This window comes from Anolis sagrei, chromosome 4, assembly GCF_037176765.1.
Source record: "Anolis sagrei isolate rAnoSag1 chromosome 4, rAnoSag1.mat, whole genome shotgun sequence".
Classification (NCBI taxonomy): Eukaryota; Metazoa; Chordata; class Lepidosauria; order Squamata; family Dactyloidae; genus Anolis; species Anolis sagrei.
Window position 1 is genome coordinate 8,903,719 of NC_090024.1, and position 25,835 is coordinate 8,929,553.

The 25,835-nt window shown below is 42.1% G+C and overlaps 1 protein-coding gene across 2 annotated transcripts in view; it reads left to right on the plus strand.

The window, feature by feature from the left end:
- Positions 1-25,835, plus strand: part of TSNARE1 (t-SNARE domain containing 1) — a 565,931-nt gene that overhangs the window by 410,672 nt on the left and 129,424 nt on the right. For both annotated transcript variants that reach the window (XM_067467251.1, XM_067467252.1), the window contains one exon: positions 23,125-23,197. In XM_067467251.1, coding sequence (XP_067323352.1) covers positions 23,125-23,197 — 73 coding nt within the window. The remainder of the gene's footprint in view (positions 1-23,124; positions 23,198-25,835) is intronic.

Here is a 25,835-nt window from a genome sequence, read left to right on the forward strand (position 1 = left end):
CACCGATCTCAGAAGACTATCCTACTTGGACAACGAGGGATTGCCTGAGTAAGTAACTGGGCTGACTATTGAGACTGTGTCCAGCCACTTCCAGGGAAAGGTCTTGCTCAAGAAAGCTGCAAGTTTGATGTGATTTCTATTTTCAACTATTTTCGGTGTTTGCTTGATGAGAATGCTGAAGTGAGAATGCTAAAGCACTGCCAACCAACGTGATCTCGCAGTCAACAAAAAGAAGCAAGGTTAGGGTTTGAAGATTGAAAATGTACGACAGGCTAATAATAGCTCCTTGGAGTAGTTTTATCAGTGTGTGTATTTAATTTGTCCTGAATTATTTCAGGCTCAACACTAATGCATGTATTAATAATAATGACAATGACATTCTTTATTTAAACCACTTGCAGATTGGTGTGTGCGCGCATATCTTCATTTCCATTATACAATTGATTTGTTATTGCAGAAAGAGTGATGCTAACGTCATTTAAAAAGGGAAAGAACAGCGATAAAACAAACCCTGCTTTAAAGAATAATTATTAACGACTGAATAGTCGTTTCTCTCAGGGTTGTTTCTGAGGAGGATGCTTAATGGCATCAAGCTTAAAGAAGCAATCAAGAAAAATCTAATATCTGTTTCTTTTTCTGGGTCGTCATAAGCTTGTTACTATTTTGGTTGGAGGACTATTAATTATACAACTCCTGCTTATCAGAAAATTGTTCTTTGTGCGCCCATGCAGAGGGCACTCCCAAAGAAAGTTGAGTTTTAGTACCACAATCCTATTATGTGTGTTCATCTGTTCCCATCTTTGGGGATGTGAACATCTTTGGGGATTTACTGTATTTGTATGCCAAGTTTTTCAGCCAATTGGCGACTCAAAGCGGTTTCCAACAAATCAGTATACATAAAACATAATATAGATAAAAAACATTAAGCAGAATAAGACATCACAAAAGCAATAAAAACAACATCATCAGCATCTCATTATTCTCAAGCATTGTCCAATTCCATTGTCAGGTCATTCAATTTCCTATATTAGCTACTCTGTATTTGTAAACGCTTGCTCGAATAGCCACGTTTTAACTTGCCTCCGAAACATCAAGAGGGAGGGAACAGATCTGATCTCCCTAGGGAGGGCGTTCCATAACCGAGGGGCCACCACTGAGAAGGCCCTGTCTCTCGTCCCCGCCAAACGTGCTTGTGACGAAGGCGGGACCAAGAGCAGGGCCTCCCCAGATGATCTTAAAGTCCTCCGTGGTTCGTAAGGGGAGATACGTTCGGACAGGTAAGTTGGGCCAGAACCGTTTAGAGCTTTATAGGTAATGGGGATGTTGGGAAGGGAAAGGCTGACTACCCACTACAGGTGTGACACCAAAACTCTTTTTTTTATTTTTTAAATAATCTTCATTAAAGTTTTCATATTACATAAAAGTTAAAAATGTAGATAGGAAGTGAAAAAGACGGAAAGGAAAGTGGGGGTGGGAGGTGGTGTGAAAAGTAATAGGAGAAGAAGAAAGGGGGGTTTCAAGAAAAGGTAAAGGAGCACCTCTTGACTGCTGCTTCTTCTTCCTCCCCCCTGAGCAGAGCCATTCCACGTGGCACCCGGAAATGGGGGTGCCTTGGTGTTTTCATTTTTAGGTCTGTTCCTGGGGTTATTTGGGGTGCTGATTCAGAAGATTGCTCTAGAAAATTGCTCCACATCAGCTCTAGATCATTAAATATGATTTTCTGTTGGCGAGCAGATGGTGACTACTGGATGGCATATGTTTTGTATCAGAAACTACAGCTGATGTGATCTATCCAATGCAATTTTCTGAATCAGCACCCCAAATAACCAAACTGAATCTGAAGTTGACCAAAAACTGATTTGTAACCCTTTTCGAGTAGTCCCTGGTCAAGTGGTCCCTGGCCAAACAAAGGTTGGGAGCCACTAGCATATGTGCATAATATGTACTACATATGTCTATTACAAAATCTAAAAAAAACAGTGGGTCGTTGTAGGTTATTTTTTCGGGCTATATGGCCATGGTCTAGAGCAGGCCCATAGCCAGGATTTTGTTTCGGGGGAGCTGAGTTTGATTGGGGGGGGGGGGGGGTGCTGAGTCTGAGTGAAAGAGGGTCTACCCTAGCAAACCTTTTGCATCGTTACCCCAATACCCCCATGCATATGAGATATATTGAGCATGGTGATCAGATCATGATATGAATAATGTAACAGTTTAAATAATGTAACAGTAAGGCCTTCTCACGGACCACCATGAGAATTTTTTTTTTGGGGGGGGGAGGTCTGAAGCCCCCCAAGCCCCCCCCCCCCGGCTACATGCCTGGTCTAGAGGCATTCTCTTCTGACGTTTCGCCTGCATCTATGGCAAGCATCCTCAGAGGTAGTGAGGTCTGTTGGAACCAGGAAAAAGGGGTTTATATATCTGTGGAATGACCAGAGTGGGACAAAGGACTCTTGTCTGTTGGAGCTAGGTGTGAATGTTTCAACTGGTCACCTTGATTAGCATACAATGGCCTGACTGTGCTTGGAACAAACTTTTGTTGAGAGGTAATTAGATGTCCTTGTTTTTTTCCTCTCTGCTGTTTTGCTGTTGTAATTTTAGAGTTTTTTTTTAAATACTGGAAGCCAGATTTTGTTCATTTTCATGGTTTCCTTCTTTCTGTTGAAATTGTCCACATGCTTGTGGATTTCAATGGCTTCTCTGTGTAGTCTGACATGGTGGTTGTTGGTGTGGTCCAGCATTTCTGTGTTCTCAAATAATATGCTGTGTCCAGGCTGGTTCCTCAGGTGCTCTGCTATGGCTGACTTCTCTGGTTGAAGTAGTCTGCAGTGCCTTTCATGTTCCTTGATTTGTGTTTGGGCAATGCTGCTTTTGGTGGTCCCTATGGAGACTTGTCCACAGCTGCATGGTACACGGGAGACTCCTACAGAAGTGAGAGGATCCCTCTTGTCCTTTGCTGGATGTAGCATTTGTTGGATTTTCTTGGTGGGTCTGTAGATATTGTAACCCTTTTGGTACTAATGTTGAAGAGTGGTCCCTGGTCAAAGTGATCTCTGGTCAAGTTGTCCCTGGGCAACAAAAGGTTGGGAACCACTGGTATATGGAAATATATGCATTCCAAAACCAAAAAAAAATCCAAAATCCAAAACATTTCTGGTCCCAAGTAGATATATTCAACCTTTGTAGTAAACCTGGAGCTTACAGTTGTGTTGCTGCAATGCTAAGACATCACACTATTTCGAGGGAGACATATATCTGGCAGACAGCCTACTCTACCCCAGGAAGCTGAGCTTGGTTACAGTGCCATTGCATCATATTTCCACACTGGGTGAAATGTGGAGGGAGACATTTTTGTACCAACTCTGATTTAAACCTTTGCTTGTTGTGATATCTCACCCTGCAACTAAGGTTTTTCCCTTGCTTGGTTTACAAGCTGTTTGCCTGATAAAAGGAGCTCAGAAGAAATAAATCAGAAACTGGGAGGACAAGCCATAATTTCTTTGCTCGACTGTTGTGCAATTTGTGACCGAAGCAACCATTCCTGTTTAATACAAACCAAAAGTGTCATACACTGGTTGGAGGTGAATTTTGTTAAGCCATATAATCCCCTCTTCTGTAAAATGTGGGATATGAATTCAAGAAAAAATTATGATATTGACAGCCCTATATATTCAGGATACTTCTGCACATGCATGAACATGAACCAGATAGTAGGCTTGTGCATTTCAGCTGAACCTCAATCTGTTTCTGCTGACCGGATACTGGTAGACCCCCATATCCATTTTTGCACACCTCCCGAAAACAGGTAGGTAGCCGGATAGCTAATTTCACTCGTCACCCAAAAAATACAGCTAGATCTGGCCCATTGGCAGCAACGGGGAACTTATGAGTCTCTCCTTTCCATTTCTGGGAGCTTTCCCTTTTTTTCCTTCAAGGGAGCCTGGGTGTTAGCAACAGGGATAAGAGAGCATCCTCTCCGGCCCATTATGGGAGGACTTCTCACAGGCTCCCCTTCCATATGCTTCATTAAGACCTGGATTAAAATCATCCGAATTAAGAGACCACTCTTTCTGTGATCCTTTCCTGTCAGTCTGTAGAAGACACTATTTCTACTCTAGAGAAGAGACGCTGGAGGCAAGTGTACGCTTTCTCTCCCTGCATCACATCACCCAAGGCATTTTAAGGAGGCCCAGGAAGCGAAGAGCGATGACCTGGAGCTGTCCTCCCTGCCGTTATGGGCACCCAAACAAACCGAAAAAGCAGGATTGGCCAAAGGAAATGGTTAAAAATTGATCCACGCTCAAGCCTACGATATAAACTATGTTTAGTCAAATATGAACTCTATGGACATTATTACATGAGTCACAATGTCATAGATAAGTTTTTTTTTAACCTGAAAAATTTCAGGGGGGGGGGGGTTGAATCCCAACCCACCCCCCACCCCCCTCCTGGCTACAGGCCTGGACCTTATTAGATGAAGCTTGGGAATCATTCTATGATGCTTCCCTGTCAGTCCAATGATGGATTGGCATGCTGCCCATCCAATGATATCAATGGACTTCCAGTGGAGGGCCATCCACAACTGGAGTGGAAGCGTCATACAATGTTTCTCTTCCATCACAGGATCCTGCCAGTGCTGTGCTGGCTCCAATGGAGCCAGTACAGATCCTCGTCGCATGGACAACGCTTCCCATGTGTGGTGGGGAAAGTGTTATCATGAGGGAGTGGCATGCAGGGCAACCAATTTGCCCCACTGCCAGGGGCAAAATGGGACACAAGAAAGGCTGAGCAATTATAAGGTAATCCTGCAATGTTTCCAGTTGAATATGTTGCCTTTAAGCATGGTGCAGTTTCCTTTTCTGGAGGATTTTAAGCAAAGGGGCTATAGATTGGTGAATCAGGCTCTGTTATAAACCAGAATCCAGCAGACTAATGTTTCCACCCCACTCCCATCTGTGTTCTCTGATGTGAGGAAGTATTGCCATAGGGACCCTGCTTCTGTCTGTCATACTGGGAATCAATAGCAGGAGGTAGATGGAAACATCAGTCCACCACATCCTGAATGATAGAAGATCAGACTCCCGTCACTCACAGTGGCTGCTGCCTGATAAGTCTAGATGGAGTGGGAAGCGTTGGACTGGGATACATTATTCAGCTACATAGCCATGCTGGTTACATAACTAATGAGTTGATTGACATTATAGATATAACTATGACAACTGCACTCTGTCAGTTACATCTGATGGTGCATGATATCAGCCTATATTTCTAAATGTTCAAGTGAAGTTGCAGAAATATTCAAAATTTGAAGAATGAAGGAAAGTTCCTTTTGGGGCGGGGGAGAGAATACTTATTTGGGATCCAACACTCTCAATCTCCACCCCACCTCCCTTGACTAGCCCAAGATAAACACTACATTTCTCCATCTTGCTTTGTAGCTCTTTTTTTAGCATGTGTTTTCTCAGCAAGAGTTTGTTTCAGTGGAGAAATAGATGAGTTTCTCTTCCCACAGTCAGAAATAAGTTGCCGCTGAATGATTGAGAGGGAATGGTAGGAGGGCTCGGTATAATTTAGAAGGTGAGCTTGTAGAACAGGAAACCGGTGTAGCCCCAAGGACATTTCATCAGGTCTTTTTGTAGAAACAGGATGGGGAGAAAATATCTCTGTCTATGTGCTCCAACCCAATCACATTCTGGGTGGGAGGAATTATTTAAGACAGCTGAAGATGGAGGGGCATATCAGAGGGAGAATAGAGAATGGGAAATGCAAATGAGGATAGGAAAGGTGAGATAAACTCTCTGAAGTTAATTATTTGGGAGATAAGGATATAACTTTCAAGGGCAACTGTTGAGGCAGTCGTTCCAGGAAGTGCTCAGGTACAAGGCTGATAAAACCATCAGAGGTGCTCAGAGGTGGCTCAGTAATACTTCCAAAGCCCTATGTTCTTAGAGGCACTCTTCTTAAAATCCAAGGAAGACACACAGTATGTTTGGAAACATAAAATTCTAGAGTGGGAAAGGACTTCCAGGATCATTCAGTCCAACCCCATTTTGCCATAATGGAAGATCCTATTAAAACACTGGCCACCCAGTCTCTACTTCAAAACCTCCAAAGAAGGAGACTCAACCACATTCCCAGGCAACAGTATACTGTGTTCCCTCACTACTTCACGGTTTGCTTACTGCAGACTCGCTATTTCGCAGGGAGCAACGAGGGAGCACTATATAGAGGGAACACTGTATAGTTGCTCTCTGCTCCTTCCTCATCAGGCTAGGCACCCAAGGGGCCTCCGAGGCGGGGAGAAGCAGAGGCAGCAACGAGGAAGAGGCCACCACCAAATAGGTGGAGTGTCCCTACTTTGCGGCGACCTCCTCCTCCTCACCACCTCTGCTGCTCCCCATTTCAGAGGCTCCTTGGGTGCCCAGCCTGGTGAGGAAGGGGCCTCCGAGGTGGGGAGGTTCAGAGGTGGCAAGGAGGAGGAGGCCGCCACCGAAGAGGACCTGTGTGGTGGCCTCCTCCTTCTCGCCACCTCCGCTGCTCCCCGCTCCTTCCACGTCAGGCTGGGCAGAGTGTCCCCACTTCACGGATTTTCACTTATCACAGGTGGTCCAGGAACGAAACACCCATGATAAGTGAGGGAACCCTGTATTCCACCATCCAACTGATCTTACCATAAGCAAGTTCCCAATATTTTGGCTGTATGACCTTGTTCTGGACCATTCTCTCCTGGCATCTGTGGCAAACCTCTGACAAGCCTTTGACAATATATTTGTATGTTCTTCAACAAGTCAATTTCTGGTGGATGTTGGCATACAGATCTAGAAATTTCCAGAGGGTTTTTTTCCCGTTTTTCTACTTTTAGGGAGGCCCTTTACTCCTAACCTCTATGAAAGTGGAAGACATACTGTATGTGAACAGTGATGGGGTACAAATGCATTCCATAGATGTATTAGCTATTGTATTATTGTGGGGATGAAATCAGAGTGTAATGGGACACAGAAATATGAACATTGCAGCCAATGTTTCACCAGGACTGTGGTGCAGCTGGCTGAGTGTCAGCTGCATTAAGATCACTTCTGACCAAAAGGTCATGAGTTCGAAGCCAGCCCGGGTCAGAGTGAGCTTCCGACCAATTGTGTAGCTTGTTGTCAACCTTTGCAACCCGAAAGACAGTTGCATCTGTCAAGTAGGAAGATTAGGTACCACCTATGTGTGGGGAGGCTAATTCAACTAATTTACGAGGCCATAAAAAAGACTTCGGAAGTACTTCATCAGTGTCGCAGATGGATGATAAAAGCGACAGCTCCCCTGGTGGCCAGAAAAGTTAAATAGCCTCTGACTGTCTGTCTATATGTGTTGTGTGTCTTTGCCATTGAATGTTTGCCATATATGTGTGCATTGTAATCCGCCCTGAGTCTCCTACGGGATGAGAAGGGCAGAATAATAATACTGTAAATAAAATAAATAAATAACGGTCATAAACCTTTTAAAAGTGTGTGTAAGGTGGACAGTGTTGAAGTAGATAGATTACTGCAACGCACCCTATGTGGGGTTGTCTTTGAAGACTGTTCGGAAACTTCAACTAGTCCAGCGGGAGGCAGCCAGATTGCTCACCGGAGCGTCATACAGGGAGCATACCACCCCCCTGCTATGTCAGCTCCACTGGCTGCCGATCCAATTCCGAGCACAATTCAAAGTGCTGGTTTTGACCTACAAAACCCTATACGATTCCGGCCCAGCGTATCTGTCCGAACGCATCTCCCTTTACGTCCCATCTCGGAGTCTGAGATCCTCTGGGGAGGCCCTGCTCTCGACCCCGCCTCTGTCACAAGTGAGATTGGCGGGGACGAGGAGCAGGGCCTTCTCAGTGGTGGCCCCTCACCTATGGAATTCACTCCCCGGGGATATCAGATCAGCAACATCCCTCCTTTCATTCAGAAAGAAACTAAAGACGTGGATGTGGGACCAGGCGTTTGGGCACTCTGGCAGTTGAATAAGGGACTGTGATGATGGATAGGAGTTGGACAAGGTGGAACGAAATATGAACTCTGAGTTGGTGAACGCTGTGTCTGAGATTGGCTATTGATTGTGTGATATATTGCTGTTTTTAAGTTTTTTAATTGTTGACTATTTAATTGCTGGTTTTATATGTTATTGTATTTGTGTAGGCACCAAGATGTGCCTTTTGTAAGCCGCCCTGAGTCCCCCCTCGGGGGTTGAGAAGGGCGGGGTATAAGCACACGAAATAAATAATAATAAATAATAGTAGCTGCACAGTGTTGAAGTAGTGAGTTTGTTAGCCTTGAAAGAAAATAAATGACTGACTATCCAAAAGTCAGTACTCTTTTTTTAATTAGGATTTTATTAATTTTTATATAGATTACAACAAAAGAGTGAGAACAATAAAGTATAGGAAAGTGAGGAAATAAAGAAAAAAAGAGAGAAAAGAAGAAACAAAAAAGTATACTAAAATCCCAAATAACTCCTAAAAAAAATTCTTCAAAAATACACAAAAAACACAAAGAAAGAAAAACAAAAAAAAAAATGACTTCCATTCCATCTTATTGGGTCATATCTTCTTCTTATTCAAAAATATAAAATAAGTTCAAAAAGAAAATGTTTCTCTTGTTTCTTATTTTCCCAAATTGTCCAGATATTCATGGAGATTATCCCAATTCGTTCTTCTTAGTATCATACCTGTATTTTTCTTCAACAGAAAAGTCAATTCCTCCATGTCCTTTATTTCTCTGATTTTTTCCACCCATTCCTGTACGGGTGGGACTGAGTCTTTCTTCCATTCTCTAGCAAAAACAATTCTAGCGGCAGTCGTCATATATGTAAAACGTTTATCCTCTTGTTCCGTCAGTTGTAGATCTAAATCTGTAAAACCTAACAAATAAAACAATTCAAGAGAGATATTGACAAGGTGGAATGTGTCCAGAGGAGGGTGACTAAAATGATCAAGGGTCTGGAGAACAAGCCCTATGAGGAGCAGCTTAGGGAACTGGGCATGTTTAGCCTGAAGAAGAGAAGGCTGAGAGGAGATATGATAACCATGTATAAATATGTGAGAGGAAGCCACAGGGAGGAGGGAGCAAGCTTGTTTTCTGCTTCCCTGGAGACCAGGACGCAAAACAATGGCTTCAAACTACAAGAGAGGAGATTCCATCTGAATATTAGGAAGAACTTCCTGACTGTGAGAGCCGTTCAGCAGTGGAACTTTCTGCCCCGGAGTGTGGTGGAGGCTCCTTCTTTGGAGGCTTTTAAACAGAGGCTGGATGGCCATCTGTCAGGGGTGCTTTGAATGCAATACTCCTGCTTCTTGGCAGGGGGTTGGACTGGATGGCCCATGAGGTCTCTTCCAACTCTTTGATTCTATGATTCTATGGTTTTCTTATGAATGTTCTTTTTAAAATCTTTTGTGTCTCTTCATGAATTACCCTCCAAAACTTTACTGCTTCTTTGCAAGTCCACCACATATGGTAGAAGGAGCCAACCTGTTCCAGGCATTTCCAACACTTATCAGAAACTGTTTTATACATTTTAGCCAATTGTTTCGGTGTGGTATACCATCTGTGGAACATTTTTATCCAATTTTCTTTTAAATCCATTGCGTATGTATATTTTAATTTTTTGTTCCACATCTGTTCCCACTCCCTCATTTGAATTGGTCTTCTTAAATTTTGAGCCCACTTTATCATACAGTTTTTAACCTGTTCTTTTTCGGTCAGCCAGGTAAGTAATATGTTATGAATATTCGATATTACTTTCTTTTCTAATTTTAAAATTATATCCCATGCTGTTTCCTCCCAAAAGTCAGTACTCTTATTGTTGTTAGAATGACTGGCTATCCAAAAGTACTGACTTTTGGATAGCCAGTCATTCAGAAACCTTCTGAAGCATTTTTTTTTTTAAAAAAATCTAGAACTCTGATGAAAACACATAGAATAGTATAGAGTTTTCCAAGTAATCATTAGAATCATAGAATCATAGAATCCTAGAGTTGGAAGAGACCTCCTAGGCCATCCAGTCCAACCCCATTCTGCCAAGAAGCAGGAATATTGCATTCAAATCACTCCTGACAGATGGCCATCCAGCCTCTGTTTAAAAGCTTCCAAAGAAGGAGCCTCCACCACACTCTGGGGCAGAGAGTTCCACTGCTGAACGGCTCTCACAGTCAGGAAGTTCTTCCTCATGTTCAGATGGAATCTCCTCTCTTGTAGCTTGAAGCCATTGTTCCATTGCGCCCTAGTCTCCAGGGCAGCAGAAAACAAGCTTACTCCCTCCTCCTTATGGCTTCCCCTCACATCTTGATCCATGGCTATAATTTCTCCCCTCAGCCTTCTGTTCTTCAGGCTAAACATGCCCAGCTCTTTAAGTCGCTCCTCATAGGGTTTGTTCTCCAGACCCTTTATCATTTTAGTTGCTCTCCTCTAGACACATTCCAGTTTGTCAATATCTCTCTTCTATTGTGTGCCCAGAATTGGACACAATACTCCAAGTGTGGTCTAATCAAGGCAGAATAGGGTCATATATAGAGTGTTCCAAGAAACCATTATTTCTGTTTATAACTCTATTCATGGATTTGATTTTTTTAAAAACAATAAAATCATTTACTAAGTCAGGACTGACTTCTCTACTTTGGTGAGTTGAAGGCCCACTTTAATCCCATGGAAAATCTTGATGGGTCTTCTGTGGCTCCAGATTCTATGAACTCCCTCCTCCTCCTTTCCAGCCTCTTGTACTTTCTGCTTGGCATTCCTCAAGCTGAGGATTCATCTCACTCTTCTTTTCCTTTCTTCAACACAGTGGCCACTATAGGGACATGGTCCCTCTAATACCTTTCTATTAGATGAGCCCACACATGCTTGCCATAAGCAGTTTTCGTCCATAGCTTCTGTCAATCATCCTGGAATATTAGTTTCGCTTGGTTTCGCTTAGAAGATTCTCAAGTTAAAAGGAAGTGTCTGTGGTATCCCCAAAAGAGTCCACTCGTCGGTTTCTTCCCTGCATCCTTCATCACTTTGGTTATGGGATACTTTGTTGTCAGAAATCGTTTGAGAGGCAAGTAACTCTGCTTTTGCAAGATAAATCCTGGAATAAAATTAATTAGTCAAGACAAGCTTTGCATGGGTAATTTGGGCTGGGTTCCAGTGCTGGCAAATGAGCAAGCAAATATCTAAAACTTTTCCAGGTTTAGTGTGTGTCGAAAATCTCCTTCTCCAGCCTGGTGCTCCCAAATCAAACTTGATTTAAAAGAAATTTGAGAGTTGTGGAAGTGTCAAAGCACCCATTCACTTAATTGTACGTGTCAGTGGCCAGGGATGATGGGCATCTACAGAGGCATTGGTTTCTACTCCAACTGAGAGGAAGACGGAGAAGAGGAAATGTTGTATATTTAATTCTGGTTGCAAGAACTCAACCAGTGGGAAGACAGTTTTTGTAATTGAACATCCTGGCTTCAGATTCACACCTACACCCTGCCACACTATCATCAGAATATCCAGTATAAAATCTAACCCTGTGATGGCGTGTCAGGCCCCACTTGTATGTGAATGCACAGTTGAATTGTTTGGCTATCTATTGCTTTCTATCAATGTTGTTTGCATCTGTTGAATTGCCTCCCCTGCTTAATTGTTTGCCCCCTCCCCTTCCTGGGGAAGAGGGCAGGGCTTTCTTTTCATTCTACCATCAAACATCTCAGGAGATGGACGTGAGAAAGGCTTAGCTCCTAAGGCCCTCAGTTAAGTCATCTTTCTTCACCAATTCTTAAGTTTGTACTCTTAAGATTCATTCTTCATATCCAGCTCACCTGGACGACGTTGTGGAATCTTAAGCACCTTCAAAACAGTCCTTTGGCATCAAGAGGAAGACTTTGTGCCTTCAATTATAGGTCATTGGACTGGGGTTGTGAAAGCTCAGGCCTTCACAGCCAATTGAGAAAGAGGGAACTTGGAAAGCTTCTCAGCTGCAAAACCCCTTGGACCCAAGACTCCAAAGACTGTAACGTATGTTTTCTTTATCCCTTTTGAGTATCAAGTTTATGCCTAAGGAAGATAACTCATTGTGAACAATAATGACTATTTCGAGTTATCTATAGTGTCTTGGTCCTTGGAAGTTCCAGTTCTCTAAAGTAGGGCAAGAAGCAATCCCCTGGGGAGAGGTGTCACGTCCATATTTCTTTCACTAAGATCTATAGACCCCAGGCGCGACAGCACAAACCCCATCTGTGACTTTTGGTGAAAATAGTAATAATCAAGAAGTGGATTCCAGTGGAGGACAAAGTACAGCCAGCCCTCCATATCGCAAACTGGAATTTTACAGATTTGATTATTCATGGATTTGATTAAAATGTTCTCTCTATGGCTGATATCACACTAGTTTTTTTTTTTAAGTGGACACTCCTGCTTTCCTATTGTGTGTCTGCCTCCTGCAGAATTCTGGGAAATGTAGTTTAGGGCAGGGCCTTTGGAATTCTCAGCCAGAGACATCCTTGGCATCCCTAAACTACATTTCCCAGAATTCTGCAGGAAGCAGCCAGGCAATAGGAAAGCAGGCTCCTCTGCATTACAATGCTAATATGATATCATCCTAGGTTCTCCAGTGCACCACTATGGCCAATTTCTGTAAGAATGTTTTAGGCGTATTTTCATTTTTCCCTCTTGTTTGCCAATAGTTGTTTGCACCCATGGAAAAATATCACAATATTTGACTTAAAAACTAAACAAGATATATAGTCACCTGTTCAGTTTGTTTATTTTTTTTTATTTCAGCAATATAAAGACATTAGGGTAGGAGGTGAGGCTTAAAGTAAGAAAGTGTTGCAGTTACATAAAACAATATAGAAATCATGTTTCCTTAATAGAAAGGAGAAAGAGGGAAAAAAGGAAAAAAGTGAAAAATATAGAATAGGAAAAAAAGGATAAAAAGAAAAAGAAAACAAAAAATTACTTGGGGTTCGAGGGAAAAAATGTTTGTCTTCCCATTTTTCCATCAGGGTTAAGTGTCTGTTTTGATAAAAAATCTTGTTTTTCTCTCCATCTTTTTATAAACAAATATCATTTTTTTAATTTTCTTTTTTTTTCAGTAGAGTCCAATCTGTTGCTATTTTTGGTTTGCCTTGGTGGGTCTTATCATTTAATATGGACATTTTAGCTTGTCCATATTCATTATGTCAATTATTTTCAATATTCATTCTTCTTTCATTGGATTATCTTCTACTTCCTTGCATAAGTAATTCTTGATGCTGTGGTCGAATAATTAAATAAGATGCCTTGAATTTTTTTCTATCTTTATGTCCATGATTCCTAATAAGTAATACTCTGGCTTAATTTGGAATTTCATTTTCAGTATTTTCTGTATGGTTTCGTGTATGCTTGTCCAATAGGTTTTTACCACTTTACACCCCCACCACATGTGGAAGAATGTACCCGTATGGGCCTCACATTTCCAACATTGATCTTGAATATTTTTATAACACTTGGTCAGTTTTTGGGGTGTCATATACCACTGGTACATCATCTTGTACCAATTTTCCTTAAGGTCATATAAGTATGTATATTTCAATTTAGTGTAGTCACCTGTTCCTTTTGAAGATGATTCAAAGTTAAGGATATTTCTTTTGCCTTTGTTTTCATTGAAATGACTAATTCCAACACGATCATCTTCCTGGAGTTTTCACAAAATAAGAACCGGTATAGGGAATGTGTGTTTCCCCAAAGTCTTTTTTCTTAAAATATCTTTGCATGTGTGTTTCTGTCCTTGTATGGATTTAATTGGGGCAGGCTTGGAAGGGAAGGAACAGGTGTGTCTCTTAAAAAAAGTGATTGCTATTCTCCATCTGCTTCTCTCAGGCTTGCAGGAAAGATCTTTGATCCCAGTATTTCTCCTCTGTGACTGAGAAAGGAATTGGAGAGTAGGGAGGCAATATTGACTCCTTCTGGAGAAAAGTTTGATCCAACTTTACCTGAGGGTGGTTTAGAACAATTCAAAAACAATGAAAAGTGGAAAGCATTCAGGAAAACGCACCAAAAAAAGGAGAAACATCTCAAGATGTTGAAGAGATGGTCTTTTATTAGCCAAAAGGTCCACCGTGTTTGGGTCTATGGATTGTTTTTTCTTGGCCAAAATCAAAACAAAACATAAACCATCAACTGTAGCTGCCCCAGTAAGGAGGTATAAGGGGATCTGAATCATTGTCCTCTTCAGAGTTCAATGTGACCCTTTCATGTGAGTGATGCAGGCTGCAAAAAAATGGCATTTTTTAAAAAATAGGGACAATATTTATTTCCGTTTAATTAACCTAGAAGGGCTGAATGAGGGAGACAGTGATCTTTTGAAGACACTTTCTATTTTGTGTAACAACCCCTTATTCTTCTTCCGCCTTTCTTTTGCTCTTTGTTTCTTGTTCCTTGCTTTCAAATATGAATTGCAAAGCCCTGAAGAGTTTAGCCATCTGGACGGATGAAGTGGGAAGCCTCCTATGCCCAGCAGAAGGGAAGAAGAAGAGGAACACAATTGCTCTCTGTGAGCCGAGCTGACATTATCGTCTGCTCTCCGGAGAAACACCTTCCTCTACTGTTGCTTTATGTGCAGATCATTTCCCTCTCCTTGGTTTTTCCATTCTGACTGCATACTGAAAAGAACAGGAAATTTGGAAATAAGGAGACTGAGGCTGGGAATCTATATTGTAGGATGAATTCATAGAATCATAGAATCATAGAATCTAAGAGTTGGAAGAGACCTCATGGGCCATCCAGTCCAACCCCCTGCCAAGAAGCAGGAACATCGCATTCAAATAACCCCCGACAGATGGCCATCCAGCCTCTGTTTAAAAGCTTCCAAAGAAGAAGCCTCAACCACACTCTGGGGCAGAGAGTTCCACTGCTGAACGGCTCTCACAGTCAGGAAGTTCTTCCTCATGTTCAGATGGAATCTCCTCTCTTGTAGTTTGAAGCCATTGTTCCGCGTCCTAGTCTTCAGGGAAGCAGAAAACAAGCTTGCTCCCTCCTCCTCCCTGTGGCTTCCTCTCACATATTTATACATGGCTATCATATCCCCTCTCAGCCTTCTCTTCTTCAGGCTAAACATGCCCAGCTCCTTAAGCCGCTCCTCATAGGGCTTGTTCTCCAGACCTTTTATCATTTTAGTCGCTCTCCTCTGGACACATTCCAGCTTGTCAATATCTCTCTTCAATTGTGGGGCCCAGAATTGGACACAATATTCCAGGTGTGGTCTAACCAATTCAGAGAAAGAGGACTGCAAGTCAGTCTAGCTTTCTCTGATCTTGCCAAGAATTGCCCGCTCCCAGGATCTAGCTCTTCTTCTTTGAAACTCAATGGGAGGGGACTGCTTTGAAAAGTTTCTGTGAACACATTTCCACATTACTTACCTGATTTATTAATATCTAGAAAAAAGAATCAGACAAAAATGCACCATATATACATATACACACACACTCATATACAATATGCACTTGCACACATTCATACACACATAGAATCATAGAATCATAGAATCAAAGAGTTGGAAGAGACCTCATGGGCCATCCAGTCCAACCCCATTCTGCCAAGAAGCAGGAATATTGCATTCAAATCACCCCAAACTCTACACAAATACTCAATATGCCCAAATGTGAACACTGGTGGAGTTTGGGGAAAATAGAATCTTGACATTCAGGAGTTGTAGATGCTGGGATTTATAGTTCACCTACAATCAAAGAACATTATGAATCACACCAACAATAGAATTGGGCCACCCCCCCCCCCCACACACACACACACACAGACAGAACCCCCATGTCGGCCACAACAACGCGTGGCAGGGGACGGCTAGTAGTAAATAAATAAATAAATAAACCTTTGGAGGAACCATTTCCTATCTTGAAGCTCTTCCCTGCAGGGATTTTTAAAGGGAGGGGCTCCCCCTCTCGTAAACATCCAGTCCCAGAATTCCTTGGCATTTGAAACAGAATAACAGTGCTATAAATCTGTAGTGTGAATGCATCCCTTAACTTGAAGTAAGCCACACTCTTATTACTTGCTAACTCTTTATTTATACATGCAAGTTCCTGTGTCATTAAAACGTATCTCCGGCAGCAGCTAATGGTGCTGGTGTCAGTGATGCAATGAATCTACTTTGGGCTTTAATTCAAACCTTAAAGGCACAATCCAGGCGGTTGACTCGTATTCCAAAAATAGTTTAGTGTTTTTAGACTTCAGATTAAAATCCAGCACAGAAACCACCAGCTCTTCCCATCCTCAACAGCAGTGACAAAACGTTCTCCAAGATATATAGCAACTGGGAATATTAGCATAAATAATTAAAGGCAAAGTCATTTGACAACAAAAGGAGCTGACTCTATTTGTGATGCATCGCTTTTGTTCAGTTTCCTTCTCTCTTTGTGTGTGTGTGTGTGTGTGTTTGGGTTCCTGGATTTGTTTCTCAGCTCTCGTGTGTGTGTGTGTGTTCAGTAATTCACAATGGTTCTCTCCGGCTTTATTACAAATTAATGAGATTCTCACTGCATTACATAATTAAGTACTCTGGCATTCAGAGATGCATAATGAACTCTCCCCCCAAAAGCACATAGATCTGGTTGACACCTCTTATGAATTTATCACAGGAGACAGCTTAGCGATCTAAGCAGCAGGTTGGGGATGCTCAGGCGCCACAGGTTCTAATCCTGGAAGGTCCAAAGGAAGAAATAAATTGGGAACCATGCTGTTTAATATGCAAGGCAACTGTTCTCGAGATATCATTTGATAACCAAGCAGGAGAAGAGCTTTGGCAACATAACAGGGGGAGACTCCATGCGAAGAACATATGGGAACTTGACAGATTAGTTTGACTATCATTATCAACTGACTTATGGTGGCCCCATCAATGAGAGATCACTTACTTACTTACTTAGGCAATCCCTTGTTGTCTGAGTAGGATTGTCTTCCAAGATCGGTGTACTCGTGGTGGGTCCGTAGGTGACTGTGGAGCCCTATTCTTGACTTGCATGTTCTCCCACAGTGAGGGCATTGGTTTCCAGGGGGAAGGCGGTCCCAGTTGGGGTTGGCATGACACACCTTCCTTTTGGCACATTTCTTATTTCACTCTCCATTTGTGCCTCTTCAAATTCTACAGCACTGCTGGTCACATCTGACCTCCTGCTGGAGTGCTCAAGGGCCAGAGCTTCCCAGTTCTCAGTGTCTATGCCAGAGTTTTTGAGGTTGGCTTTGAGCCCATCTTTAAATCTCTTTTCCTTCCCACCAACATTCCATTTTCCATTATTGAGTTCAGAGTAGAGCAACTGCTTTGGGAGACGGTGGTCGGGCATCCGGATAACATGGTCAGTCCAGCGGAGTTGATGGCAGACGACCATCACTTCAATTCTGGTAGTCTTTGCTTCTTCCAGTGCACTGACATTTGTCCACTTGTCTTCCCAAGAGATTTGCTGGATTTTTCAGAGGCAGCGCTGATGGAATCATTCCAGGAGTTGCATGTGACATCTGTAGACAGCCCACGTCTCGCAGGCATATAGCAGGGTTGGGAGGACAATCGATCACTAAGTCCTCCCCTAGCATCAACAATCCTGCTTAGTACTGGCAGATTCTGCTTTGATTGTGTGTGTGTGTGTGTGTGTGTGTGTGTGTGTGTGTGTGTGTGAATTGCACAATGATTTCTCACTTTAGTGGAAGCGACCAGTGTTGGAGAAATCACCTGATTACCTCTAGTCTTGCAGACTATACTTGACCTCAAATGAACTATCCTGGTCAGAGGCAGCTTCCTACAATATGAGGGTGGTGATAGAAATCCAGCTGTTTTACATAATAGTCCCGGGAAGCAAAATCCTTATTTGTTTATGCAACATCATGCAGTAATTTGTGATAATAAGAACTGGTGAGCCATAACGGAGGGACCCAATTCATAAAAACGGCAAAGTCCGAGCAATAGGACCCTCTCGGTCATTTTTCCTACTTGGTATTATAGCACGGCAGTAATGCTATTTGGCTGGAATATCCCAAGCGGAAATTGCTCCATTATGGTCTCTTCTTTTTGATGCTGAAATTATCCTCGGCAATTTCCCTCGGCATTTTTGGACTTTGCGTGGCACGGAAATATATGACATCATGGCAATCGCTGAAATAGAATCGTTGAGGTAAACACAGAGGTGCCCGTTAGGTCAAAGCATCGGAGAAATTGTAAGCAAGGAGATGGGATTGAAATACCTTTTAAAGTAAGAAAGGAATGCAAAATAATAAAGCAAAAATGGGCTATTCCTCCTCAGGCAGAACCTGTTAGAAATTTGGAGGGAAGCAAATGGTGTGGAGACATTGCTTATTGGTTTGGAGGAAATGAAATCGGGGACAGTCCTATCATTAAACGGAGTCTGGCAACGTGTCAGATGACAGATGATGGAACTAGAACTGGAACTAGAAAGACTAAAAGAATTTTGTGAGGTGGTTGAGGCCATTTTGACTATTTCATGGGTAAAATGCCCCAAATCACTTTATTTTACTTGTTAGTGCAATTAAACCCTACTTCATCCCTCGGATCCCCCGTCCAGATACATTACATTGCTCTCTCACCCAGTGTTTTTAAACTTTTAATCTCTGCAACCAGCCTTGCCTACTGTGATCAACTTTCTGTGTTCAAATATTGTGATTTTATGTTGTTCTGATGTGCTTATTTATACTGTTTCTTGTATTTTATCTTATTTTCTTATACTTTATTGTTGTATTTTCAAGTTGTATATTTGGATTGTTGTATTGCTGGGCTTGGCCTCATGTAAGCCGCCCCGAGTCCCCTTGGGGAGATAGTGACGGGGTATAAAGTATTATTATTATTATTATTATTATTATTATTATTATTATTGTTATTATTAGAAACACAACGAGACAGAATCATAGAATCATAGAATCAAAGAGTTGGAAGTGACCTCATGGGTCATCCAGTCCAACCCCCTGCCAAGAAGCATTTGAATCACCCCTGACAGATGGCCATCCAGCCTCTGTTTAAAAGCTTCCAAAGAAGGAGCCTCCACCACACTCTGGGGCAGAGAGTTCCACTGCTGAACGGCTCTCACAGTCAGGAAGTTCTTCCTCATGTTCAGATGGAATCTCCTCTCTTGATGAGTCCACAGCAGACAAGATCACTCTGCTGGCTGTTGTATTGGAGACTAGGACTGTGTGACTGTGTCTAGGACTGTGTGATGTATCGGCAAATAATGTGTGCAGATCCCAGTAAGGTGGCCTTTTGCAACTGGCAGATGGTAATTCTATCAGCGCCAATTGTGTTTAAATGCAGGCCAAGGTCTTTAGGCACTGCACCCAGTGTACCAATCACCACTGGGACCACCTTGACTGGCTTGTGACAGAGTCTTTGCAATTCAATATTTCAATCCTCATATTGTGTCAGCTTTTCCAGTTGTTTTTCTTCAATCCTGTTGTCACCTGGGATTGCAATATTGACAATCCATACTTTGCTTTTTAACATGATTGTGAGGTAAGGAGTACTGTGCTCTGTCAGTCGGAATTCAGAAGTCCCAAAGTAGCTTGACGTGTTCATTCTCTGTAACTTTTTCCAGCTTGTGATCCCACCAGTTCTTTGTCGCAGGCAGATGGTATTTGTGACACAAGTTCCAATGAATCATCTGAGCAACGGTGTTATGCCTCTGCTTGTAGTCTGTCTGTGCAATCTTCTTGCAGAAGCTGAGGATGTGATCTATTGTTTCATCTGCTTCCTTGCAGAGTCTACATTTGGAATTATTATTGTTGTTGTTGTTGTTTGTTGTTGTTGTTATTATTATTGTTGTTGTTATTATTATTATTATTATTATTATTATTATTATTATTATATCAGACGCCAAGTTTAGATTAAAATTTCAAAGGGGCCTTTAAATTCTCCAAAAATATTTCATGGAAGACAAAGAAGGGATTCCAGGTCTACATTCAAGCCAGAGACTTCACTTTTTTCCACCATCGCCTTAAATAACTTTGCTGTTTGTACGACTGTCCTGCTGCTGGTGTTGAAGATTCAGTTCATTGAACTGAATTGAAGGATACCGTTTCCATTCCCTTTCCAGTCAACTTCAGGGTTGAGGGGTGAAGGCTGGAGGGGAAATGAGTTGGAAAGCACCAACTTGTCCTTTGCTTCGGATGGTAAGATCTTGTGAGGTTCAGGGAATTCTGAGCTTCCTTCAGTAAAGACTGGTAACTATTTCGGAAAAGGATTCAGCACTTTGGATAGCTCCATCCATCAATCACATTATTTATATCTGGCCTTTCTCCCAGATGGAGACTCCAAGCAGCTCACAAAGGCCAACAATTACAGCAAAAACACACTTGCCTGAAAACATACCAAAGGTGAAACTGGAAAGCAACAACAGAATTAAAACCAAATAAAACCTTGTTTTGAAATGGTACTGTGCTGTTAAGATGCCTTTCTCTTGTTAACAATGAGCTCCTGGAAAAGAAAGAATAGAAGGGGTTCTGGTGCCCCCCAAAAGAAGAAGCCTTCCTAACTTTGGAAGGAAGTGACTTCCAAAGTGTGGGAGCAGCTATAGAGAAGACTTTCCCCATGTTTCCACCAAATGTTCCTAGGAAAGTATGGGATAAAGAGAAGCACTTGAGAGCTTACAGGTCAGATAAACTCATATGGGAAGATGTGGCATCAAATTAAGCCATATAGGGCTTTATGGGTCTTACCCATCAATCTGAATTATGTTTGGAAAGAGACCTGTGGTCACCTGCTGATCACAACAATGGAGTTCCATGCTCCCTGTAACTGATTTCCATCAGTACCTTTAAAGTTTGTATTAAAATCCTGAGCTCCTTTGCCACCCCATTGAAACTGAAGGCAGCAGCTTCCATTGACTAAGTGACCCAATGAGTAATACGTTCTGTATGTGCAATTCTGTATTTGATAAACCCCTCCTTGACTGATCCTATCAAGCATGAAAAGACTGAACCCTCTTGCAAGATGTCTTTCCCGGCTTCCTACCTTTTTCCAGGAGAGTCTATACTCAGAGGGTATCTAGTTCAACCCCATTTGGCCATGCAGGAAGGCACAGTGGAGTTCTCTTGCAAGTTGTCCTTCCAGCCTTTCTTTCTACCTCCTTCCAAGAGTGTCTATACTGGAAGGGTTCCCCAGAGGGCACCTAGTCCAGCCTCCTTTCGCCATGTGCTTCTCGCTCTCGCTTCCTTTTCCCTTTCCCAGAGTCCTTCTGGCCTTTCTTTCTGGACATCTTTGTACTTCCTTCAAGGAGAATCAATACTGGAAGGGCCCACCTGAGGGTATCTAGTCCAAGAATCTACACTGGAAGATCTCCCCAGAGGGCATATAGTCCAACTCCATTTGGCCATGCAGGAAGGTACAAGTGGAGCCCACAATCCAATCCTGGAATTTAGAATATTCTGAAAGCCAAACGTTTCCACATGGATGATTGAGATAGTGATAACTTTGCTTTCAGAGGTTTTTTTTAAAAAACTTTGTTTAATTCACACAATTATTTAAAATGTTATATATGAAATTAACCCCTGGCTCTCTGTGGAAGGTTTAGATGAAACATAAATGTATCTCGCATTTATATTATGTCTCCAAGGTATCCCATTATATGTATTCCAAAACCTGAAAATCTAAACATCTTTGGTGTACATTTTGGATAAGGAATACTAAACTTTGCTGAGTCCACCAGCCTGTACTGGTATCCTTTATCTTCTGTGCTTATCAGAGGTTCAATCAAGCCTCTAGGCCAGTGTTTCTCAACCTTGCTTATGCCGCAACACCTTAATAGAGTTCCTCATGTTGTGGTGACCCCCAACCATAAAATTATTTTCGTTCCTACTTTATAACTGTAATTTTGCTACTGTTATGATTTTTAATGCATATATCTAGCATGCAGGATGTATTTTCATTCACTGGACCAAATTTGGTACATATACCCTATATGCCCAAATTTGAATATTGGTGGAGTTGGGGAGGAAATTATTTTGTCATTTGAAAGTTGTAGTTGCTGGGATTTATAGTTCACCTACAATAAAAGAGCATTCTGAAGTCCACCAATGATGGAATTGAACCAAACTTGGCACACAGAACTCCCATGACCAACAGAAAACACTGGAAGGGTTTGGTGGGCACTGAGCTTGAGTTTTGGAGTTGTAGTTCACCTACATCCAGAGAGCACTGTGGACTCAAACAATAATAGATCTGGACCAAACTTGGCATCGATACTCAATATGCTCAAATGTAGATACTGGTGGAGTTTGGGGAAAATAGACCTTGACACTTGGGAGCTGTAGTTAATGGGATTTATCTACAGTCAAAGAGCATTCTGAACCCTGCCAATAATAGAATTGGGCCAGACTTCCCTACACAGAACCTCCATGACCAACAGAAAATATTGTATTTTCTGATGGTCTTTGGTGATCCCTCTGACACCCCATCGTGACCCCCCCCCCCAGGGGTCCCGACCCCCAGGTTGAGAAACACTGCTCTAGACATTCTCAGAAGTATTTTGAACAGTTCTCGTCGAGCAGTAATTTGTGATAATAAGAATTAGCAAGCCATAACAGAGGGACCCAATTCATAAAAACTGCAAAGTCCTAACAATAGGACCCTCTCAGTAATTTTTCTTACTTGGTATTATGGAAGTAATGCTATTTCACTGGAATATCCCAAGCGGAAATTGCTCCATTATGGTCTCTTTGTTTTGATGCTGAAATTATTTATGCACTTACAAAACCAAGCTCCAAATGCATTCCATACCTTAGATATTTACCCTTAAAGTTTGGACTTTGAGATTAAACTTGGAGATGATTCGGTACTTGGCTGACCTCACCAGCCTCTACTGGTATACTTTGTTTTCTGTGGTTATCAGAAGTCCAGTCAAACCTCCAGACATTCCCAGAAGTATTTTGAACATTTCTCAACTGCTGATAAAATTCAACCAAAGCGATGTTACAAATGGCACTTCGAAGAAAATGACAGAGGGTTGATAAAGGCTTTCAAAATTACTCGATGTTCTCTAGACATTTCAGTTAAAGTGCTAAGCCTTACTCACCTTATGTTTCCAATAATTCCAATAATTCCATTTATTTCTTGTCCTTTTGTTTATTTTTATTTGATTTTATTTTTCAGAGTGATATGTTGGATGTCAACCAGATCATCAAGGACTTGGCCTCTATGGTGTATGAACAGGGAGAGACAATAGGTAGGTGCTCCTATTTGTATTTGTTTCTTTAAATGCATGATTAGCCCTTTCAGAGGCTGAGTGTGTGCAATGTGACAAGACAGTTAACCTATGTCTGGATTTTAGCACTTCAGACTGCAGAAGAGGCCATAAGATTGAACATTAACATCGGAAAATAACTGTATTTCCTGGCATGCTATTTTATTTCTGGTTTTTTTTTCTTGTTCTTGGTATTTTGTCCTCCCTCCCTCCCTTGCTCCTTTCCTTCCTTCCTTCTTCACCTGAAGACATAGGGAAAGAAGAAGTAAACTAGAACTTCTGGATTATCTCATTTCTCTGTGTTTATAAAAGCCCTCTCTGTTGTAAAGATAACCACTGTGTCACATCACTACCTACCTGTTGCTAATCCAGCATTTCTCAACTTGTGGATCGGGACCCCTGGGGGGCTCACAAGGGGGTGTCGGGGTCACCAGAGACCATCACAAAACACAATATTTTTTGTTGGTCATGAGGGTTCTGTGTGGGATTGGCCCAATTCTATAATTGGTGGGGTTGAGAATTCTCTTTAATTGTTGTTGATGTTGTTCATTCGTTACGTCGTTTCTGACTCTTTGTGACCTAGAATCATAGAATCAAAGAGCTGGAAGAGACCTCATGGGCCATCCAGTCCAACCCCCTGCCAAGAAGCAGGAATATTGCATTCAAAGCACCCCTGACAGATGGCAATCCAGCCTCTGCTTGAAAGCTTCCACCACACTCCAGGGCAGAGAGTTCCACTGCTGAATGGCTCTCACAGTCAGGAAGTTCTTCCTCGTGTTCAGATGGAATCTCCTTTCTTGTAGTTTGAAGCCATTGTTCCTTGTCCTAATCTCCATGGAAGCAGAAAACAAGCTTGCTCCCTCCTCCCTGTGGCTTCCTCTCACATATTTATACATTTATAAATATGGAGAACTTGATGTCCACTTCATTGTACTCTTCACATTTCTCCACCTGAGGAAGACGTTAGTCGAAACCGGGTCTGGAAATCCTCTACGTGGATATCCTCTTACAAGGGACTGGAAACTCCACTCAAGAGTATCTTTAGTGAAAATAAGGGATCTTATGCCCTTAAGAGAAGTCTGCTTTGCAGCAAGAAAGACTCTACTCTTGTTACTGATGTAAAATCACTGTATAAACAACAGTTTTTTGTTCATTGTGTATTGCTCAATGCTGCATCACAAAAATTGGTTATGCGTTTAATATTGTATTATATAAGCTGAAAAAAACATTTACCTTTGTGATTTATGTACAACGACTTGTAGTGGATTTGTGTTTGTTGAGATGGCACTGTATATCAGCTGATGCTCATCTACCAATTAGATTGATCCATGGAGGATGAGCTCTTGGCCACCATCATTCATGAAATCTTCAAAAGAATGCCGGGTGTGCTCGGCCCCTCCTTGTGTTTGCAATATCCTTTTTTGGCCAGATGTCTTTTTCTTCAAGTCATGAAGCTCAGCCTCCGTGAATTTCTCATGCAAATTCAAAGGGAGGTTAATGTGAAATGACAGCTAAGGGAAAGAAGTCCCACATGTCTTGTGTTTCGGTGCTCATGAAAGGGAAAACAAACCAAGGAGTGTCTTCACATTAATTGAGACAATTTTCCAACCCAATGGAGGCATTTAAGCAAATATTTGTCTTCCAATAATAAAATGTGCTTTGGGATACAAAGGCACTTTGTCTAACGGAGCTCAGGGCCTTGGAAGCTTTGAATGTGGGGGAGGTACCTGCAGCTCAGAAATGCAGATGGAAATTAATTGTGTTGGGGTTGCAGTTCTTGGCTAACTAATAATTATGCCCCCAAAAAACCTCCATTGAGGTAAAGATTGCTGTTTCTTAAATGTGGAAATCGCAAGGTTATGTTACTGGTGTGTTTTGGGAACTATAATATTCATATTCAGTTATAGGGGTGCAGACATTCATTGACAATATTTGAAAAATAACACAACCCCAAAAAAATTATTGATGTCTTGGTTTTTAGGCCTGTTCCTGGGGTTATATAGGGCACTGATTCAGAAAATTGCATTGGATAGACCGCATCAGCTCTAGTTTCTTAGATATGGTTGTCATGGTTTTCTATGCATAAGTAGATGAAGACTGGTAGGTGGCAGGTGTTCTGTATTTCAAAAACTAGAGATGACAGGGCAAAATTGGTACAGATTTTGGAACCATCAGGTCAAATATGATAATCTAACAGGTCTAACATTTGAGGCACCAAAATTTGTGTTGGCCAGTGTAATTTAGAGGATGGAGTATACATAGGATGGAGTCAACCTTATGTATGTTGTTGTTGTTGTTCATTCGTTCAGTCGTCTCCGACTCTTCGTGACCTCATGGACCAGCCCACGCCAGAGCTCCCTGTCGGCCGTTACCACCCCCAGCTCCCTCAAGGTCAGTCCAGTCACTTCAAGGATGCCATCCATCCATCTTGCCCTTGGTCGGCCCCTCTTCCTTTTGCCTTCCACTTTCCCCAGCATAATTGTCTTCTCCAGGCTTTGCTGTCTCCTCATGATGTGGCCAAAGTACTTCAACTTTGTCTCTAGTATCTTTCCCTCCAGTGAGCAGTCGGGCTTTATTTCCTGGAGGATGGACTGGTTGGATCTTCTCGCAGTCCAAGGCA